General features: G+C 40.1%; 1 protein-coding gene across 2 annotated transcripts; it reads right to left on the bottom strand.

The window, feature by feature from the left end:
- Positions 1-4,768: 4,768 nt before the first annotated feature.
- GORAB (golgin, RAB6 interacting) lies at positions 4,769-21,326 on the bottom strand. 2 transcript variants are annotated; one of them, XM_080929035.1, is made up of 5 exons: positions 21,194-21,326; positions 14,757-15,114; positions 12,660-12,761; positions 10,888-11,028; positions 4,769-5,294 (listed from the first exon to the last, which is right to left on the bottom strand). In XM_080929035.1, exons 1-5 carry the CDS (start codon positions 21,252-21,254, stop codon positions 4,850-4,852), a joined length of 1,107 nt encoding a protein of 368 aa, XP_080785161.1. In that variant the 5' UTR covers positions 21,255-21,326; the 3' UTR covers positions 4,769-4,849. The 2 variants fall into 2 exon arrangements, with proteins under 2 accessions (XP_080785161.1, XP_080785162.1); XM_080929036.1 differs by lacking the exon at positions 21,194-21,326 and having other exon boundaries at positions 14,753-14,885.
- Positions 21,327-22,236: the final 910 nt, after the last annotated feature.

Raw genomic sequence — 22,236 nt, 5'->3', positions numbered from 1 at the left:
ATTGATGTCTTGACTAGCTCTGGACCCCTATAAGCTGTTCAGAGTCAAAGCGTCTTGTCTGCCTCCTTCATCAAGCACAAGGAGAGGGTTTTTTTTTTCTCCTTTTTGTTATCTACCCAACCAAATTCCATCTAAAGAGGACCACAAATGGCTGTGGTGTCCTTTCTAGAATTCCATTGCCAAGTTGATATTACAGGAAGAATAAAAGTCTAACATCATGTAGAATACAGAGAAACCTCTGTCCAAGCCATGGTCTGCTCTTCTAAGCCTGTTTTACTGGAAATGATTTACTCTCCTATAATTGCCTACACTGTACTTTCCCTTCTCTGTAAAAAATAGCCCACCATCAACTACCTCTTGGGTGTCATGCTACATGTCTCCTGTACTTCTACATGTCGGTAAAGTTTGTATTTCCTGTTCTTTCCTGTTTGTCTGTCTACTGCTAACTTATTTCATAGATTAAAATTACAGAAGAGTAGCCCAGTATGCTGGGTCTTGCTAGCAACCCCAGTTATTGAAAAGTTGAGGCAGCAGACCAAATTCATGGCTAGCCTAATAGACATAGCAAGTTTTAGGCCAGCCAGCGCCACACAGTGAGACTGTCCAAACATAGACTGGAAGTTTGGATTTCCCTACATTGTCCTCCATTCTTTTCCTACAAACTGATTTTAAGAATGAAAGCCCATCACCCAAAAAGGGGTCTGAGCCTTGAGAAGCCAGCCACTGTTTGCTCTGACATGTTTAGGATATGGCTTTGCCCTGTGCCTCAGGAGACATCAAGACACACAGAAACTAGTTTCAGTCACACTTTTATTATCTTCTGAAGTGTGAAGACTCGGAGTACCTTGGGAGAAGAATCCAGTCAGATTCCCTCTTCCATCTGCAAGGCACTCCAGAGCTCCCTTCCCTGGATTCTTTCTGTACCTTAGTTACTTAGGATCTCCCCTCTTACCCTGGTTAAAGACCTGTCGCCAACATAAGGTAGAATTCATTTGGCTACTTGAACTTCTATAATTAGTTCCGAGATAGGGTAGAGAAAGCTTAGTCTAAAAGGCTCAATGTTGTTTGTAGATCTGTGGCACTAAGGCCACATCTGATCTGAGGGGAAGAATTGCCCATGAAGCAAGCCAACATATGGAAAAGGACTAAGGTATATTCTTCAGCATCCCTCAACAATAAAACCCAAACCTAAGCAACCAATGATGCATCTAGCAGACTGTAGTTCTCTATAGAGGTTCTCAAGTTTAGGACTGAGTTGCTTCATTTTGCTAAGTAAATAAAAGTTTTAGGTGAAGCTTCTGTTGTAGCTTCAGAAAGCTGGATGAAACTAATGGCCACATGTACTGGACACATGGCATTATTACTCAATGTCTAAATAGCTCATGCAATGACTTTTCTAATTCCAATTACTCATTTCCTTCTTTTCCCCGTAATGACAGTGCCCCAGACCTCGAAGGGTTATTTCATCCCTTATATGATGAACCTTGGCTTAGTGACATACCCCTGTAGGCATTTTACAACCAGAGAAATGTTATCCCTGCCACATCTTATTGCTCAATTTTGTCTCTATTTTAGGCTCCTGGAGTCATTTGGCTTGGAGAGAACTCTCTGATGTGTGATCTTCCAACAGGCCTCGTGTTGACTCAACGTCATTTCTCACAGTTCTGGTTCTATCTTGTCCTGGCTGACAAAATAACTGCCCCTTGACAACTGTCTACAACTGTAGTGAGCTCCTATACTCCTGCCATTTCCCTTCCAGAAAGATATGACTCCGTCAACTTTTTATCATGACACTGTCCTTACTTCTTCCAGTAGCTGATGAGGATTGGCTCTGGTTACCCCAGTGGGTAGTCTAATACAGGGTACCTACCCACCCCCACTTCTTTGTAGTCTTACTTTGGTAACTAAACTTAAAAACAAACAAACATAAAAACCCTTCCAATCTGACTCATGGTTTAACATGGGTATTCTGTTTTATTTTAGTGCTAAAAGTGAAGTAAAATAATACAGTTTTTCTTGGTCACAATGCCAAAACAACTGGATGGAATATCTAAAATCACAAGAATTATCCATGCTCAATATTCTAGCCACTTACTTTGCTTTCTTTAAAGTTACCCTGCATCAGTGTATACAGATGTTAATCATACTGTTAATTAGACCGTAAGATTAGGGAAGAGGCACACATCTGTATGAGTAGCTACATGCAGCTGCTTGATCAACTGCAAAGATGACATTGCAGTTTGAAGACAGCTGCTTGGGATTAGGATCTTGCAAAAAGTAGTCTACCATTATGGTAAAGGTAGCCTGGGGCCCAGCACACTCCACCTCATCTCTCCAGAGAACAGTGCAAGTCAGGCCTGGGGTAGATCTATGTGGAGTGGAGGTATAATTACCCTGGACCAGAGTGGCCTCGGGTCATGTCTAGCAGACTGAGTTATATCTGTCAGAGCTTTTAAAACTGCTGACTTGGTTCCTTAGAAATACAAAACCCCAAACATCATTTATAAAGGTCACTGGGAATGGCCTGGGTCAGAATAACTTGAGTCAGTCTTGTGCCAATACTATGAAAGAGGAAGTTGCTGAACAGTCAGATAAGCCCCCGCAGAGTACGACATGGCTAACTCCAGACAAAGAATAAGAGGTCTGAAGAGCTGAGTCTCTTCTACTCTGTAAGTCAAATGCCAACCCAGCAATGAAGTCTGCTCTCGGAGTCACTCTCAGAGATTTTTTTATCATGACTTACAAACCAGCTGTGCTCTTCAGAGAACAGATTTCCCACCTATAATTCAGCAATACTATGCAGAGGTGAAAATTTTTAGGGGAAAAAAAAGGTTATTTTCAATGAGAACCATTCCTAAAGAACTCTGCTTCTCTGAAGCCTGCAGAAACAGCTCCGGTTTAAAACAAACAAAAATAGTTGCAAGGAATCAAGTTTTAAAGAATGCTTTAAATTCAAATTCAAAACAGGATTATGCTCTACAGTAAGTGCAGCTTACAGCTCTCTGGTAAACACTTTTAGCTGGGACCAGCAGGATCATGATTAGTAATTTGGGGCTAATTTCCTTCACAGAAATGTCCTAGTGACTTTACAGATGGAAGCTGAGCAGGCTCATTTAGAAGGATGTGCTCCAGGGCTGTCCTGTAGAAGTCAGGACCCTCCAGTTCTCTCCCATTTGCTCTGCAGCCTCGCACACATGGGCGACAGCTGCTTTTGCATAAAGCTGTTTTGATATAATTCTGTCACTTATTCATCACCTGAGCATTCAGATATCACCTGAGGAAAGCTGGTAAGACAATGATTTGTCAAAGTAATGGCTTCAGTGGAACTTTTACAGCACATATTTGAGAACATCAACACACACACACACACACACACACACACACACACACACACGGGGTAGGGGAATTGTTAGTAGATGGACACAGTGAACTTTATGGGTTGAGATAGGCAGAAACTTTAACAGAAACTCAGAACTCTGCTAGGTGTGGAGGTGCATCTCTTCTGTAACTCTCCACAATTCTGTGATTCCACACACATGCTATTTAACACATATTAAATTGTGTGGAACATTTTTTAAGGTAAATGAAAGATCATACTGGAAACATATCAGACTTGTTTATTCCTTAGAAAAATAAGACTGTATTGGACAAAGAAGTTTTAAATGTGTATGTGTCTCATTCAAAAATAAAACCAACACTATCTAAATAAATGTGTTTACAAGTCAGAAATGGAAAATGATACTTGTAACTCAGGTAATAGAAAAATACAAAGCATCCTCATTACCAGAAGATGTCTTAAACAGTAATTTAAAAATAGGATGTCCCTAACTTTTCTACAATGTATTTTAGAAACAGCTGTCTTTATCTCCTTCAATAACAGCTCCATTTTTATGAATGAAACATACTTTTTTTTGGTAACTTTTGATAAATTGATCATAATTTAAGCAAATATTTGTATATTTGTGGCAAAATTAAAATATTTGTACACATTCAAATCTAGCACAATGCACTAGTCAAGTTCTCCAGAACAGGTGATTAACAAACCCTGAAAGTGATTAGAAAGTGAGTACTTTAAGGACTTCAATGATTTATGACAGCAGAATCAATACCCGACAGAAATGCACATTACAGAGCTTCAGAGAGGGAACACACCATTGTCGGATAATCCAGTGGCAGTACGATTTGCCACTTTCCCATTCACTTTAGAAACACCTCCACAGTCTACGTTTCACCTGCCAATTCTCTGATTAAGGAAATAGAATACTGTAAAGGTGACGTTATACACTCAGTCAGTTTATGGATGTGTATCAACTAAGGCTTCAGGCGTAAACAAGAAACCAAGTATGGCAAATTAAAGGGAGAATAATGTTGACGTAGTTGATTTCCAAGTTGTATCTAGTCAGTCTGGTCGTATCCAGATAGGTGACTTAACTTGTTTTTCTCTTTTCCGCTCTCTGTACATAAGAAGTTTTGTCTTTTTAGACTACATAGAAGGCCACACAGTCTCAGTGTTCTCTCACGATTTAAGTCTGGCCAAGGGTTGAGAAGCCATGTAGTTTTTCTCCTACCACTGTGCTTGTTCTGTAGTGTGGAAGGTCACAAAGGTCACACCCAGGGCCCTAAGCACTGCCACCCCTCGAGTTACTTATTTTGACTTCAGTAACTAGGCTTGAAGAAACACCAAGGGGTCAATATTCCCTAGATATGAAGTTGTCACAACTGTGACTCTGAATGATATGCATGCCAACATACTAACGGTAAGCACTGATTCAAACACATGGAAAGAAGTTTTATCAGAGACAGACTATAATTTACTCGGAGATATGTTAACTGAAAAAACACTGGCCCCTCACGTGGCCACAGCAGCTGAAAAGTTCTTGGCCCCTGGATCTGGACAGTCTAGCGTACGGGGAGTGCTACTGCAGCATTTGCCCGGCTTGTCTGTCTCTGGGGGAGTCGCTTGCTTTTGAGGCTCTTTGTTCTCCTCAGCCAATTCTGAAGACACAGTCTCCCTGTCAGGCTGACACAGCCTCTCTGCAGGAACCGTTTGTTTGGCTGCCTCTGCTTCCTGCTCTCGAAGTAACTGTTCAACCTCCACCTCTAGTTCCAAAGCTTCCTCATCAGCCTGCACGTCCAGCTGCTGCATCAGCTCCTCCAGCTTCCTGGCCTTTCGGAGCTCGTTCTGCTGGATGATGGTGCAGAGGTGTTCAGTGAGCTGCTCCTTTGTCTCGGTCTTGCGCTGTAAATCCAGCTTTGCTGTAACGTACTCAGCTTCAGCCCTGTCAAAGCGCTTCCTATAAAGACAGAAAAAAAGATCAGTTTACCCATTCTCAATTATACAGCTTTCTCAGGGTCAGAAACAAACTCAAAATGCTAAGTGAAATGCAGTAAGTCTACGGCTACTGATACTTTAATGATAGCCGATAGATAACACCTAAGCTAAGCTAAGCTAAAAAGCTACTATCAGAACATCTTTATTTGAATGTCCTGCCAATGACTCTGCTCTACCTGAGTGACAACAGGCCAAGAGAGTTTATGTGATGGCAGGTTAGCTCTGGGATGGAGAGAGAAGCAGAGAGCTCAGCTCTGTGGCACTTGCCAGGCAATATCGTATAAACACTGCAACTCTGGTTAATTTCAAGTTACCTGTGTGATGCTACCAAAAACCCAGAACCTGCTCTTAGGAGCTAGCACACGACAGCTCTAGTGCAAGTAACTTAAAATACAAGGTTGGTTAAATTCACACGAGTCAAAACAAGAGGTGAAGAAAATAGGGAACTCGCATCTCTTAATTAATGGACTGGGAAAGAAATATACAGTTAATAAGGAATGAACATAAAAAGACAGAGCACAGCTAACTAAATGATACCAAGTAGGGCAAGAAGCTAATACCAAGACTAGAAGCTGCAAGGCCGGGGTCAGTGTGGCAGGGATCCTCATCAAAGTTCACACCGGTAATCTGGGCCACAGAATTCTCTCTTCTCAGGAGCTGTCCTCTGATTGTAGGATGCTGAACAGCACACGGTGTTCTCCATTAGTACACACACTAAGCTATGACACCAAAACTCTTCTGGACATTGCCAATATCACAAGTACTCCTAGTTGAAAATCTCTAGGCTAAGCTGTTTTCATTCCATATAATAACAGTATTGTTACATGTAAAATCATTCTATAGGCTGAAACTACAACTCAGTAGCAGAGTATTTACCTAACATATATGAGAAGGAAAAGGGAAGAGAGGAGAGAGGAGGGTAGGGGAGGGATGGAGCTCCATTTTATGTATCTGCACAGCAAAAGCTGTGTGGATAGGTAATACAAGTCTGTTGTGAAGTAACATAACTCTAGGGAGAAGCCACCCTGAAATCCCCCAACCCGTTGCATGAGATTGCTACAAACAATAAGGTTGTCATGTCTCCACTTCCTACATGTCCTAAAGGAAAGGAAATTACAATTTAATTACTACTAATATCTGTAAAGGCCCTGTTAGCTTACCAGTTTGATGATGTCTTTAACTTCACTAATTCTAACATGCAGCTTTAAGTATATTTTACAGAAAATAAGAATTAAACCTCCTGCTATAAGAGTCTCTATCTTGAAAGGACACACTGAAAATTATAAAGGCTTTGACGGTAGAGAGCTGAAGGCTAAGCCTGTCCTCAGATGCCCATCTTTCTGGTCTTTGGATGCAGTTATCTAGTCAAGCTAGTTAAGGGAGAGAAACACTTATAGCAGGAGCAGTATTACAGGCTGTTCTCAAGGCTAAGAAGGCACGCCATTTCTACTTGAGCTTTCCTTCACACTCATGGGCCAAAATGGCTATCCACTCTAGCTCTCCATCAGATCCATCCCACTCAATCTCTCCAGACTCAGAACGAGAGCCCTGGAAGGCCTTGTTCATATCAGTGTAAATGGAGTTCTTAATGTTGGTCTGTGAATGAAATAGCCTGGGATGAATATAAACTATACCAACACGGCCAATATCTGGAGTGAAAGACTTGGACTTCTGCAGAGGGGTCAGAGAAAAGGGGACATGCAAAGACCAGAAACAGGCAGAGTAACTGGTCGTCACCATAGACAGTCTTGGGTCTTTCTGTATAACAATGACAGCAACAGTCCCAGAGACATGTGGCATGAGACTCAGCAGTGTAAACAGTCCCAGAACCCTTCCTTCCCAGGGCCCCAAATGGATTTTCCCTTCAGAGAACCCAAATAAAACCCACCACTGCTATTTAGTGACACTATCTAAAACTATGGCTATGGTAAATTTAGGGGTTTGATATTTATAGTTTCAATTTTACAGAGTGCTCATTCATAATACACCTTTTATTTTATTGTCAATTGATACACATATGAATAAATACATAGCTTTCAGTAACTTCTCATGCTAAAAGAACTTCATTGGGTATCTAGGGTCTTTATTTCTACTCTTGGCAACATATCCTACTTATGAATGTCTTCACACTAAGTAAAGAGCTCTGATATTATGGATATATGGATACTTTAGCCTTTCCCCACATTCTCTTCCCTCCAGGCCTATTCCTACCCCTAACTCTGCTTAGAGATTTACAGACTGAGTTCATGAATACTGACTTGAAAATTAACATTTGCAATCAGGTCCCTAGGTTACCACCAATCTGGGTTCACCCCAGATAAATCACTTAAAGTCTTGTATTTTGTTTATTTATTTAAAGTCTTTCTAGTCTAGATTCTGTACATATATTCTCCCACAGAGTGACTGTGTTTGAAATATTGGTTAGTTTCACAAACTACAGGATTAGTCTAAGAGTCTTGTCATTCATACTGAAGCTAGGCAGAAAGGGTACTCTGGAAGAGAATAATGCGATCATTATACATTGGACAGTAAGGCACACTGAACTGGAAATGTAATTACAGAATTGGTTTGTTATTTTAAGGGAACACAGAGTGATTTAATGTTATTTAAAGGTTTTCGAAACTGTCTCTTGATCTTGGTATCTTTGAAATTAAAAAAAAAAAATTCAAACTTAACCCTTTCTACACCACTAGGTTCTACTGATCTTATTTTAGTTTACAGGTCTCCTTCTTCTTTTCTGAAAAGTTCAACTGTCCGTATGGATTAACATGATTTTTGTCCTTTCTTAGAATTTCTTAAGAACAAAGGAAGCTTAGTTAATAAAATAGGATCTGAGAGATGCCCTCCCTCCATCTTGAAACACTTTGCTATCCCATCACCACAGGAAGTTTTTACTCTCATCTATGATAAAAAGTAAAATATCGAGAAAACAGGAATGATGTAATAACCAAGTAACTTATTATCCATTAGCTCCCTAGTGCTGAGTTCAATGTCCCGTGTCTCAAGAATGTGTGATACTGTCATCTTGACATTCTCAGTTTCCTCAGAATTTATTGCATATGTTGGAAATAGTGAAAACCAACAGAAAACTGATGCTGCTACACATTCAGATGTGATTGTGAGCAAAAGTACAACTTCCTCAAAACACGGATTGTGAATCTGTAGAACGTTAGAAGTTAGCTTCTAGAACAGAGGTGACTGAGGGCTTTAAGAGGATGCATTCTGAATTCCAGTGAATCCCATTTGCAATCATATGGAACCTCTGAATAGAGAGGACAGGGGAAGTATGATTACGTGACTATGAAGACACAGGACAGATAACTAACTGTGGCTACAAGTTCAGGAAAAGCTATTGCCATCAGAGGCTGGCAAAGGCAAGAAATGGACCCATGGGGTTCCTTAGAAATCAGGCCTCTGCTAACACATTATTTGAGGGTTCTAGTCTTCATTCTAGAAATGTGAGCTGGGAACTTTCAGGTGTTTAAGGCATATAGCTTCTGGTAATGTGTTACGTCCTAGGAAACTGAAGCAATGCAGAGTTACAGCATGGAGTCTAAGAAGGAAAACCGATCATGGAAGTGACATGTCAGCATGTAGAATAGTCCACTCAGATGAATTTCTTTAGTCTCATAAAGCAATGAGTAAAAATGTTCTTCTAAGGATAAAAACAAAATGTGATTTTCCCACACAATTACTCATTTCAATAGGCAGCACTAACAAGCATTTATAATTCCTCAATAGCCACAACTACAAATATAGAAAATTCTGTATCAATCTTAGCAATGGACCAGACACAATTTGACTTCTCCTTGGGACTGTTTATGGCTTCTCGGATTTACCTCCAGAGTTTCCTTGAAAAAGAGCCTCCTACATCAGCATCCATTCATGCAGCTATGTCAGTAACAGCGTCAAATGATGTCTTTAGCTTATTAAACACATGAAATTAAAGCATATGATGTGAAACACTGTGTAAGAATTCTCTGCAATTAACAAAATATGGTAGTATACACACATACACACACACACACACACACACACACACACACACAAACACACACCAACAATTAATGAAAAAATAGGCCATGAATTTAAAAAATAGCAAGGGGGGTGCTATTGGAGGGTTTGAGTAATGGGATGGAAAAACTGATGTGATTAAAATCTCAAATAAAAGAAAAAATTTAAAGTGCATGTCTGCTCTCCCTCCCTCCCCCCTCCCTCCCCCCTCCCCCATCTCTCTTTTGCTTTGCTTTCCCTGCTGACCCAGGACTTTGGGGTGCTATGAACCATCTAGATGAGATGCTTGAGTGGTGTGAAAATAAGCCCTGGCAACTCAGTTAGAGAGAATAAGATGTGCTCAAAGTTAAGGCTGAGTTTACTTGTAACGAAATTCTAGTCACTTCCTGAACAGTAACAGAAATTGGGAACTTCTGGTTATCAGTTCCTGATGGCATTAATTTAGGCTGTCCACTAATAAAGGCAACACAGAGTGTCTTACAGCACACAAGCAAACAACAATTACCCAAGTCATAAGGACAACCACAGGCCTCTTCTAAACACTAACCAGTGAATTAAAACTATCACCAAGCATTTCCGCTTTATTAAATTGTTATATAAACATTCTGAGGCTGTGGTTTCCCCGAGACTAATGAAGCATTCTGATTGATTCCCAGTGTTACGGGGAAAGATACAAAGCTGAGTCATTAGCACAGCATTCCCGTGCGAAGAAAAGACAAAGTACAATGATTAAAGCAATGTTACAGGACTGAGAACCCTGAAATTGGCCGATTTTTTTGCCCTTTTATCTGTTTGCAAAGCCCATGTAATTCTTTACATGTGTTTATTCATTTAAAAAATATTCCATAACACTTTTTTCCTTCATAAAAATGCCAACAGTTGAAAGCCAAGGAAGCACATGATAGCAGACCATTTTGAACAAAGTATAACCAAACAAGGGAAAAACAAACTTCACAGTTCTTAGGGGACATTAAAGAAAATATCCACAGTAGTTTCCCTTTGTAGTCAGACAGAATCTCACTCTGTAACCCAGGCTGGCCTTGAGCTTGCACCGATCCTCCTGCCTCACCCTCTTGAGTGCTGGGAATAATAACCATGTACTAGCTTATATTGAAAAGCTCTTTCAAAACAAATTAATTTTTTGCTTTGATAAAAAAATGAAGTCAGATTTAGGCTTCAATCCCATAGAGGCAATATCAAAGAGTCAAAACATTAATGGAAGGAACAGAGACTAGGTGTTAGAATCAGATAGTTCTACAGCAAGCTAACTGGATATGTAATTCCATAGATCCTGAACACTAAGGTCTCTACTGTTAATGAGCTGACTGTTAATCAGGAAACACTAAAATACAAATTAGTAATTCGGGAGCGTTGTAACAGGAATTCCAGCAAGGTTAAGCTATAGGACAGGTGGCCACTGGAGTTAGCACATTACTGATGGCATTCTCATGAGACTTTCCTGTAATAGTCATAAAGTCCACTGGCATAGTTAGCAATGGCCACGACTGAGCCAGACTGCTCAGCCCTCTTATCCTACTTACCGTGCATAGGAATACTCTAGGCTGGCCTGGTCAATTCTGTTCCTGAGGATTCCAATGTCAGCTGATACCATGTCATCTAAGGCCTGTAACTCCTTCTGGATCCTCTTTAGTTTTATGGTCTCTGCTTGGGTCCTCTTAGATCTGAAAATCCAGGAATGTGTGTTGGAGAAAACACTTTAAGACCACATTTCCATACATGATACAAATGAATGAAAAAGAATGGTAACTGTGTATATAATCATAGTTCATGACATTGTTTTTAAAAAATAGGAAAAAAAATTCGAATTGAGACAAAATAAATGCTCTGTACTCTATACTTATTAAACGTTCTATTGGTCTATATTATTTTCATGAACAAAGGACAGACTAAGACTTTATACAGGTCATTTGTGAACTTACATCCTTCACTAAAAAGGAGTCCTGAAAGGCTATGTCACAATTCCTTCACAAATCTCTCCTTTCTGTCTACACTAACCAACACAATCTTACTTCATTATCCATTATTAATAATATAATTATGTGCATTTCCCCACATTGTTGTCTCTATGTTATTCTGTCTAAAATCAACAGCAGAGAAGTATGGAATCTCTACACTCCTTTTAAGATAGGGACAACGTGGCTCAGGCTGGCTTGGCACTCACAATTGTCTTCCTCTACCTTCTAAGTGCCAGGAGTACAGGTGTGCACCTCTAGAGCAAGCTACATACACCCACTGCGTTTGTAAAGTCTCCAATAAGCAGTCTCTACTCTCAGTAAAGACCAAGAGAATCTTTCAAAAAGTATAATCACTTGTGGGAAAGATGGTATTATTAATTCATATTTTGTTCTTTTTCTTGAAATATCAGCCAACCTATGAGTTGTACCTTTATGATAAGTTGCTCTAAAAGGGGAAATAAACAGTTTACCAAATGTTTCTCTCTGAGTTTTCTGCATATCTCCATCTCACCTTTTCTGCCCTTACATCAATCAAACCTCAAGCAACAGCAGTTTACAGGTATTGCTGTATTGCTGTGCAGCCTAGGCTGACCTTAAACTTAGAACAATCTTCCTGTCTCAGTCTTGGCAAACCGGACATAGCAGGCAGCTTCCACCATATCTATCTTTAGGTCTTTAAAAGCAAGATTGAACATTTGCTCAAATTTAGTTCAGTCACTACTTAACTGACACACCTTAAGGCCTCAGGAGAATAGGAAGTAACACACAAAGTACAGGAAAGGCAGCAGAAGCTGGGCAGAAAGGTTTCCATGGGGAATGCTACAGCTGGGGTCAGTATGTCACAGCACATGAGAAGAGATAAAAATCAAACCTCACTTAGGGTATATGATGGCTTCTGTGAGTCACCAGTGAAGCACAGTAAATTATTTAAAAAACACAAGCAAGGTTTCCGACAGTGTAGGTCACCCCGTACTGCACCATTCCTCTAGATGCCTGATGCCAACACATCCGAACTAAAGCCTGTGTCTGCTGCTCACTCATGCACACTGGTATCTACTGCTGCCCTGTGACGGGTGAGAACAGCTGGCTAACACTGATGCCACCTCACTTGCAATAACTCTACAGCTGACTCATTACTTAAAAAACAAAAACAAAAACAAAAACAAAACAAAACAAAACAAAATCCCTAAAAGGTAGAACTAGAATTTCAGTGTCATTTAAAGCATACGTGGTCTTACAAGTAAGAGCTGCAATAAAGCATCAGTTTATCGGGTAAGGCCTGGGAGAATAGCCATGACATGCCTGTGGGTCACAAGCCCCTGACCTGCAAGCCTCACCTTTCCGCAATGGCTTGAGCCAAAAGGGCTTTCTTACGTTTATTTTTCTCTTCCATTAGTCGCTGTTCTTGTTGGAGAACTTCCCAACGAGATTTCTCTTGCCTGGAAAGAAAACAGAGCACAAAAGTGAATTTATTAAAAAGACAGTTACCCAACCCACACCTTACCAGTCTGTCTCCTACACAGAAAATTTAACCATGCAGATTACATATATTTTATTCCAAAAATTCCCTTAAAAGAAACCCATCTGCAGGTCATTATTCTGTTCTAATATGAACAAAGAGCATGGTCTGAATAAAGAGGCTTCCATAAATTGGACCTTTGAAATCTATATGTGTGTATGATATAGAAACCCACACACTAGAAGCTCAAGTATTGTGACATTCTTTCAGAAGTACAAAGAAATGTGTGCGTGGATAATAGCATATGGAAAATGGAAGTCAAAGTATACTGGGATGAGGTTGATGTCATGTTTTACCTTCTAGAAGTTTCTTCATGAAAATTCTAGATTGCCTCAACATCTTAACAGCTAGTTTGTTTCTTATATTTTCTTTCATTCTGCTCATTAGTCTCCAAATTAAAATAAAAAAGGTTAAAACAGGTTTTTAATTGAAACAGAATTATATTACTTTGCCCTTGCTTTCCCCACCCCCATCCGTATGTATAATACAAATATATGGTCCCTTATCTTCAACTCTTAGTTTTAAATGAGCAGTTGTTTGAGCTAAAGGCAAGTGGGATAGACTAAAACAGAAAGTCGAAGATGTACTGTATCTTCTAACGTGTCCAGGTCTGAAAAGGTGCCTGCATTTTCAACAGGCATAAAGCTAGAACTGGAAGCAGTCACAGCAACACGTTTTCCTCCTGCTGGTGTCTGTCCAGCCCACCCATTGCCTTTCCCTTCTAACCATGCCTTCTCTCTCTCACTACAGCCTCTAGCAGGGTCAGCGTCAGCCTTTCCTCACACTTTCCACTCCACAAGCCTTTCGGGCCCACTTCGCCTGGTTCCTTCTCCCAAACTGTACAGACACCTGCCATCTCCAGGATATTTCCCCCTCAGGCTCTGGTACACCAGGACGCAGGCTCCCTTTCTTTTTCTCTACTTTTCTTTAGCCTTTGTGTCTCTCAGAAAACTGAGATACCATCACAGAACACTGTAGGACATAGCTCTCCTTTCTCAAGCTTATCATTTCAGGATTCTTACTTTCTAAACTCAGCGCTTCCTCAAATTCTGTCTCCTAAGGATGTCCCAGAGTATCTAAAATCCAGTGATTTTTCCTTCTGACATCGCACCTAAAATGTCCATCACAACCATATATTCAAACCCTTCCTGAGATACACTGAGGCTGTACTGTAAAAACAAAAACCAAGCAAGCAAACTTAATTCATGCGATTTTTATATATCTCATTAAAATGAATTCTGTCATAAGACTCTGGTAGACAGGACTCTCATGACACAAAAGCTGGGCCAGCAGAGATGAGAAGTATGCCTGATATTGGGAAAAACATGAGACACTTTGGAAAAATTCAGAAAAAGAAAAAACAAAAACAAATGCCATCTTCTCTTTACATTACTAAGGATTCACAAGATAGAAAACGAAAATTTCTATATGGGTAGAGATAAACTATATAGGTTCTAATGCAAAAATATCTCAACTCTGTTACTTACTGGCTGTATATGTTACCTTTAGGGAGACAGTTCCCAGCTCCTCTGCCTATGTGTGTGTATGTAATTTGAGTGTGAGCATAAATTTGAGAACATTTTTGCTATACCCTCAGTTCAGCCTGGTACTCACTGTATAGGTCACTTTGATCTCAAGACTTGACGGTTCCTTCCTTAGCCCAAGCACTAGCCTTCCTGGAATGTGGCAGCTATCTAGTGTTAAGAAAACAGTATTTTTTCTATGTCCTAAATAACCCCTCTGTAAGGTGAAAACATAAGCATGTAATTATAAGGCTGTTGTGAAGTGTAAATGATAAAACAAAATATTTAGCTCCTAATATATTTAGGTGGTAGACTCCAGGAAAAACCTCACCAAACTATATTCTTTCTAAGTCCCTGGGGAGAAAAGTGAAAAGTCTCATAGACTTACTAACAATTCCATTTTCTTTTTCTCCACTTTGCAATCTGGCTTTGGAGTTCGAACCTCAGCACTTCTGTGATCATGGTGGGAATTCTCAAGCCCTGGTTCTTGTGGCTGACTTTCAGCACTGTGTAGCTTTCCGTTGTCAGTGGAAGAGGTGAGTGTGAGAGGACCGGGGGCAGCAGAGGAAGAAGGGCGTGGCTTTTGACTGCTATCTCTGGCTTTGGCTGTAGAGAGCAGCTGCTCTGGAAGCAATAAGGCCGATCCATCTTGAAGGACAAGTTTTTGGCTATGCTCTACAAGGGCTTTTTCTCGCTGAAGCTGTTGTCGACTTTTTTTCACAGGGAGACGGCGCTGAGGTTCAAAAGGATCTGCATAAAAGAGAATGAGGCATCGTTGTTGAACAACAAATAATAATCATGTCTATAAAAACATAAAGTAGTTACATAATTTTTTGTGATTCTAAGGGCCCCTCCCTCCCATCCTCCATTTTGAAAGCCCAGGAACAGGCAGCCATTTTCCCAGGTGCAACAGTTTTTATATCATGCTATCAATGTTTAACAAAAGCCAGCCTGGTTCTCAGTTCATCTTTATAGGAAATCTATTCCATGAAAGGCCAGATAAGTTCTAATCAATGCATTCAAGCTAATTTTAACAGCAGCCTGAAACAAACAAGAGGAAGATAAAACAGTTACAGGGATGTTGTTTTCTTAAAACACAAATGATGCTCCTTTGGGGGACTATTTATACCAAGACTAAACTCTTAGGGCAAATAATTAGTAAATTTCACTCTCATACTACAGGGTATAAAATTATGAATCCTTATAAGTGAGCAACTCAAACAGGACTTTTAAGGCTGGGCATGTCACACAGTGGTGCAGCATTTGCCTAGCAAAGCCCTAAGCTCAATACCCAGCACACAAAGAAAACAAAAACCAACCAGCCGAAGACTTTTCAACTGTGATGTTTAAATTCTACACACCAACCACTGAAGTACAAGTTTTTAAATTTAAGCTTTGCAAAGTAAAGCTTTGTTTCAGATTTGTTTGTTAGACTCAACACCTGTCATCCCAGTTGTAAACTATCTGCTGTACTGAAGCCATGGAGACAAGGAAAGAGTGAGATATGGAAAACTGTCTTCAAAAAGACAGATAATATAAAAAACTGTGCCCTGTGTTGATTAATCTGAACCATCAATTTGATGAGATTAGGAATCCCCTGGAAGATACACCTATAGGCACACATGTGGGGGATTATTGATTAGGGTAACTGAGGTGGAAAAACCCACCCACTGTGAGTGACACCATTCCCTGGGCTGATTGTGTAAAAGGGAGAAAGTGAGTTGAACACAAGCATTCACTATTCTCTGCTTTCAGAATGAAGATGCGCCACAACCAGTTACCCCAAGCTTCTGCCTCTAGGGCTTCTCCCTCATGCTGGCCAGTACTCTCCAACTGTGAGCCAACATAAACCCTTTTCCCTCAAGGATTTTCTCAGGGTATTTATCACAGCCACAAAAAAAAAAAAAAAAAAAAAAAAAACCAAAAAACTAAGACACAAACTTTCTCAGAAAATGCAAAGTGCCCTCCTCTACCATAAAGATTACTGTTGGTTACTGTTCTTATTTACAACATCAAACATGTCACTGAGGCTGATTTGGGTTCCAAACTGCAAACACTAACTGAATAATTAGTAGTTCCTGTGTAACTCAACTATGCCTATTTTACTTTATATTTTTTACAGAGCATAGATATAAGGCTTACAATGATATATTTTTCACTAGCAATCAATAGACAAATCAGGGCACGTGAAAACAGAATACACTGTTTAAGTGCTATGTTCTGGAAACTTAGGGCCAACTGAGAATCATAAATCTAATACAAGGAGGACTAGCCACAGTAACTTCTAGTCAGCTGCTGTCATTAAAGCAATTTAGGTCAATACAGCCAGACACCGATTTTCACAATTAAAAACAGGCACTTAAAAATTATTTCTATTTTGATTTATTTACTTACTTCTTTATTTATTTTGTGGTGTTGGACTGAGCCCAGACCTTGCACATGCCAGGCAAGTGCTCAACCACTTAGCTCTGGCTCCAGCTCCTAAACAGCAGTTTTATATGAATTGCCCGTGGTTTTAAATATAGGGAACTGTAACAATCATCAAAACCTAGATCCTGCTACAGTGGAAAGTGACTCCTACTCTGCAGTGGCATGTTCCAACTAACAGCCAGGATGACAATCCAGCTCCGAGGGGAAGATACATTATGACACTCTGGGTCTAATTTTCTGAACCAGAAAGCAAAAGATATCAGAGGCCAACAAACATATTAGTTTTGTAAACATTACTGATGATTATCACTACTATTAACATTTTTAAAACTGGATAATCAAAAGAGAGGAGGGAAAAAACCCTGAAAAGTTAAATAGTTTAAAAAGAGATTTTATGTATATGAGTGTTTTACTTGCATGTAAGTACAGTATGTACATGCTGTGACCTAAGATGGCAGAGGGGACATTAGATCCCAAGGGGCTGTAGTTTACTTAAGGGTTTGAGCTGCTAAGTAGGTGCTGGGAACTGAACCCACATCCTCTGGAAGATCAGTGAGAGCTCATAACTGCTAAGTCTTCTTTTCAGTCCCTGGAGAATTTTTCGTGTGTGTGTGTGTGTGTGTGTGTGCATGCATGCGTGTGTGAGATCTACTGTGTATCTCATAGTTACATCCTTCTCTCTGACCCCAGTCTCCACTATCATTTGAATCATATATTGATCATTTTCTTATGAGTCTACAAATATTTCTAAAAAGTATTAATTTCACCAAAAGTGTACTGCACAAGCAAGTACTTCCTCAGTGTCACACTGACAGTGTCCACACCATTGACACCGTTACAGTCATTCATTTCCAGGGCTGGCTCACATCCCTCAGAGTGACAAACCAGAGTTTCCCCATCTTCTTCCCCCAAGAGACACTGAAGCTGGTTTTAGATTTTACTTCTGTGAGCCTTGCTGTTAATTTGCCTTAGATATCACCCCCAAACTACTGGGTGATGAAGTGTAACACTAGGTGTTAAACTGCTTTCCAAACACATTTTGTCCAGCAATGTGCAAGAATCCCCTTAAATACACGGAATTGCTCTGTCTAATGTTTAACTTTAGCAAGCAGGAGAGCATTAGGTGGTACCTCACTGTGCTCCTGATCTCTAATGCTCTGCTTCTTCTTGATGGTTAGCATCTAGTCATATTCCTTTGCTTTGAAACATCTATTAATTCTGTAATGTCCACACATTACTATAAGAGAAATGATAATAAAAGAGAGTCTATTTCAATGCCAGAAATGGTCATAAATCTAGGGAAGAACTATCTAACAACAGAAACATTCAAAATTTATATGGGGAAAAAAATTCTAAAATGTGTTACATGGCATTACAGATGGTCTAAAAATTCAATGTACTTCTAATCAAATTCCTATCCCCTAAACTTCAGTAAAATTGTTTAAAATTTTCTTTATAAAATGGTAAGAATGGCAAGAAAATTACTAAATAAAACAAAGAGACAAACAAGACTCCTAATAAGAATAAAGACAGTGGGTAAGATGGCTGGGCAGGTATAGGCACTGTCACCGAGCCAAAAGACCTGAGTTCTGATTCCTAGGACTGTCATAGTAGGAGTGAACTGGCTGCTAAAGACAGCCTCTGACTGCCATGCCCATGCTAAGACCAAAGGCCCATACAACTAAAGAGATAAATCATAAAGAATAACAAAGGGCACACAGAGTTAAGTATTTATCTTAAAACCTACAGCATAGTCACACGGCATTCTTCCAGTATTTACATATGAAATCCACCACAGATCATGTGTGTATACATATATACATATCATACATATTTGTGTATATGTATGCCATACACTCTTCCAATCCGTATGACTGAGAATAATTCAGTTTAAGATGTCAATGACTTCAGCTGACATACCCCCTCTCTCTGACACCATTTCAGTTACATACAATGTTTTCGGTCCATAAAATTCTATGACTTACTTTTATTAAAGTTATTTGCGAGTGAGATCATTTAGTTACCAATGTTCTATTTCTAATCTCTTCTTCCTGCCAAAGAAAACTGCCATGTGACAACATCAAAAGATAATATGGAATGACTGTGTATCAGCTTCACCTGGCAACCCATGTTACAGGAGACACTAGACTGAAAAATAATTATTTTAAACAATTGGCTATTTTTTCCGAAGATTTTTTATTGTTTCAATTGAAACTGTTTTTGTCTAATTTCTTAATTACCAGTGCTGCTGTATGTATTCATCTGTCCCCACCACACTTCCTTGCCTTTCTACCAATCACAATTCTGTTTCACTCCCTTGATTTTCTTCAGATAGTCTTAAAGGATGCCTAGTCTACCTAATTTTGCTCATATACAAACTGCACTAGACCATTATCCACTCAGCAACATCTTGCTCCTTTTGCAAATATTCATCTAATTTATAAAAGTTCATTATTAATGAATGTGGCCAGTGATTAATATAGTCCCACCAACGAACACATATATATTATGTATCCTGCTAGTAAACAACCAGTGCGTTTCTAATTTTTGAATATTATAAACAAGGTGGTTAAGACCATTCTTGACTGCACATGCATTCAAGTGTTTCAAAAGGATCCTGTACTTACTTTTGCTGGCAATGGATCCTATCTTCCTATATTATTTAGCTGCATTCTGAACAGCTGTGAGACGGATTCGATTTCTGCAGCTTTAAAAATGGGAAAGCCAAGGTAGAAGACTTGGTATTTCTGTGTGGATCACTGTACTACATTATGGCTACATAAAGGTGGTAAGATTCTTCTGCTCTGACAGATGTCATAGATGGATGATTTTAAACCCACAGTCTAGCGTTTCATGACCAAGTGATAGGCCTTGAAGTTTATGTTCTCATTACCTTCTATCCAAATCCAAATTAAATAGTTAAAATATACTTTTAGATAACGAACATTGGAGTCTTACATTAAACCTCTGTGCTGGCAAGCTAAAGCCAACATTTAACCTCCATGAAACATCCCCAAAGTCTAGTAAATCCTCAGCATGAACTTGCTCTATGGCTACCACTTGGTCAAACATCTTCTACCACAGTCTGTCTCATTAATCCACAAGGTCTCTAAAGGCAAAGATGTCTGGCTCATTTTCACATCTCTAATGCAGAAGTTGTGTTTCATGACAGCTTGGCATTCCCCTTGACAAGGATGGAAGAGGCCCCTGGACAAGACACACCCAATTCAAAAGCAGATTCTGAAAACTGATTCCAATCAGATCTAGATGCCTATACTTTGTACATATAGATATATGAATGATTCACATGACAAGAGAACCTGAAAACCCCGAGCTGGGCAGAATCAGTGGGGACATATCTGATATGATAATTTCATGATAATTCTAAAATACCCCTGAACCAGCCCAATTTTCCCCAAGTGCGTATGTGGCACATTGACCTCATGTTAGCAATTTACCTCCTTTTGCACCTGCCAGCCCCAGGTAATTCTTATATCTGGGCTAAAAACTGCAAATAACCCAAGCCATATCCAAATTTCTCACAAACTATAGACAATGAAGAATTTATTTATCTTTAAATAAAGTACTTTTTATAATGTTAATAGTGGCGGGAAGTTCTCACAGAAGTGGTGGGCACTGCCAAGATTACCACAGACATCTTTGTAAAGTTTCAGTCACAGGTCAAGAGCATTTTACATCGTTTCCTACCAAGTACCAGAAATTTTAATGAATCAGAAGCAGCGTTATAGCAAGCCCATGAGGTAATCTATAATCATTCCATAAAGCCGTGGGGGGAGGGCACCAGATTTCCGTTGTCCCGGAAGGCAGTAAAGACAGACAAGTGGGTGCAATGTGCATGTACACACAAATACACACACACTTCAAATCTAATCCTTCTGGTTTGCGACTCCCCAAAACTGCAAAGAAATGCAAATTCATCTGGTAGCCAGAGATAAATGCAATACAGATGTGTCATAAATATCACTTCTTTGTCGCGTATTCACTCTCAGGATTCCTTCTCCAATAACTGGTTCTATAAGTTCACAATTACGATGCTGCATAGGCAGTAATATTCTTCATTCACCCTGACCCCTAAGTCTACAACCACTGATTTGTCTACAGTCTTCCCTTAGGAGCCATTCAAAGTGGTGGCTTCGCTTTCTCTCCCTAGCCTCATTCCTTTTAAAGGGATATATTAAATTATCAGAAAACTGATGCTAAAAGAGAAACGCTCTGGGCCCGCCCCTCTGGCCTTTGCAGCTAAAACTGACACTTGGAGAGCCCCATCATCCCTGTCCCCCCAACCCCCACTTGCAGCTCCAGCTCCACAACCCCTCACCAAGAAGGCCTCCTGTCCTTCAGACTCGAGACGTCACACTCGCGTGCATATACACTTTACCTTTATTCTGCTTAAGTCTCCTCAGCTCTTCTTCAGAGAAGCCCGCCCAATCCTGAGCCATCCGCCTAGCCCTGGGTACCCAAAGAGTACCCAAATCTCAGCGCGCAGATTGCCAACACAGCTCCACAGGCACATCCGGATTCCTTCAGTGGACAGGGCGAACAGCCAATCACTGCGCCGAACTGTGGCGCTAGGACCCCCTCAGCCTTCGAGGGCCGTGCGCCCTTGGGGCTGCCCAGAGCGATGCCTGAAGACTATCCCAGCGAATCGCATCAACACCGCCGTCGCCTCCACTCGCGGGCCTCTGCTATATGGTGTAATTCTTCTTGCTCCATATTATTGGGAATAATGGGGGTTATGGGAATGTGAGGAAGAGCTGAGGACAACAGGCAGAGAGGCAGTGGCAGAGGAGACCGAAAGGGGGCGGGTCCAGTATGACTAGCTGGGCGGAGACTGTGTTGCCTATAGGTGGGCATACCTGAGCGTCCTTGTTTTAGGGGTTCTAAGTCCTGGAGAAACCAGGATTAGGGCTGGGATATAATCAATGACTAGTAGTTCCCTACCAGACAATAGCATCTAGCAGATTACATTTTCTTTTTTCTTTTTTTTTTTTTTTTTTTTTTTTGAGAATGAGTCTCAGTACCTAATTTTTATGCAAAGAGATTTTGCTGGTCTCCAATTCACAAAGCCTCCTGCCAAGTGCTGGGACTATAGAAAGAAGTGTCTCACCACACCACACTCAAGTCCAAAGCGATGAAGTTTTCTTTTGTCTAAAGCTATCTTCTTCAGCTTCCATTTCACCGTTTTAATAGAGTTTAGAAAATTGAAAGATGCAAAGCTTGTCGATGTATGTGTAGGTCAGTGTTTTTAAAACTATTTCTATTTTCACTGTTTTTACTAAAAAACAACCAAAAACATTACATTGGCTACATTGAAGATTTAAAAACCTCAGGTGACAGTAGATGCTGGCGAGGATGTGGAGAAAGAGAAACACTCCTCCACTGCTGGTACAACCACTCTGGAAGTCAGTCTCACTGCTCCTC

This window comes from Micromys minutus (assembly GCF_963924665.1).
Source record: "Micromys minutus genome assembly, chromosome: 1".
Taxonomy (NCBI): Eukaryota; Metazoa; Chordata; class Mammalia; order Rodentia; family Muridae; genus Micromys; species Micromys minutus.
This window is presented reverse-complemented; position numbering and strand designations above follow the sequence as displayed.

Bases quoted from the DNA above. Each gene is read 5' to 3' on its own strand.
- GORAB (XM_080929035.1), bottom strand. From the start codon at position 21,254: ATGGCTCAGGATTGGGCGGGCTTCTCTGAAGAAGAGCTGAGGAGACTT. The intron at 12,762-14,756 runs GTTAGTAAGTCT...TTTTCTTTCCAG, and splicing joins GAGAAAAAGAAAATGGAATT to GCAAGAGAAATCTCGTTGGG. The intron at 11,029-12,659 runs GTGAGGCTTGCA...CTGGATTTTCAG, and splicing joins GCTCAAGCCATTGCGGAAAG to ATCTAAGAGGACCCAAGCAG.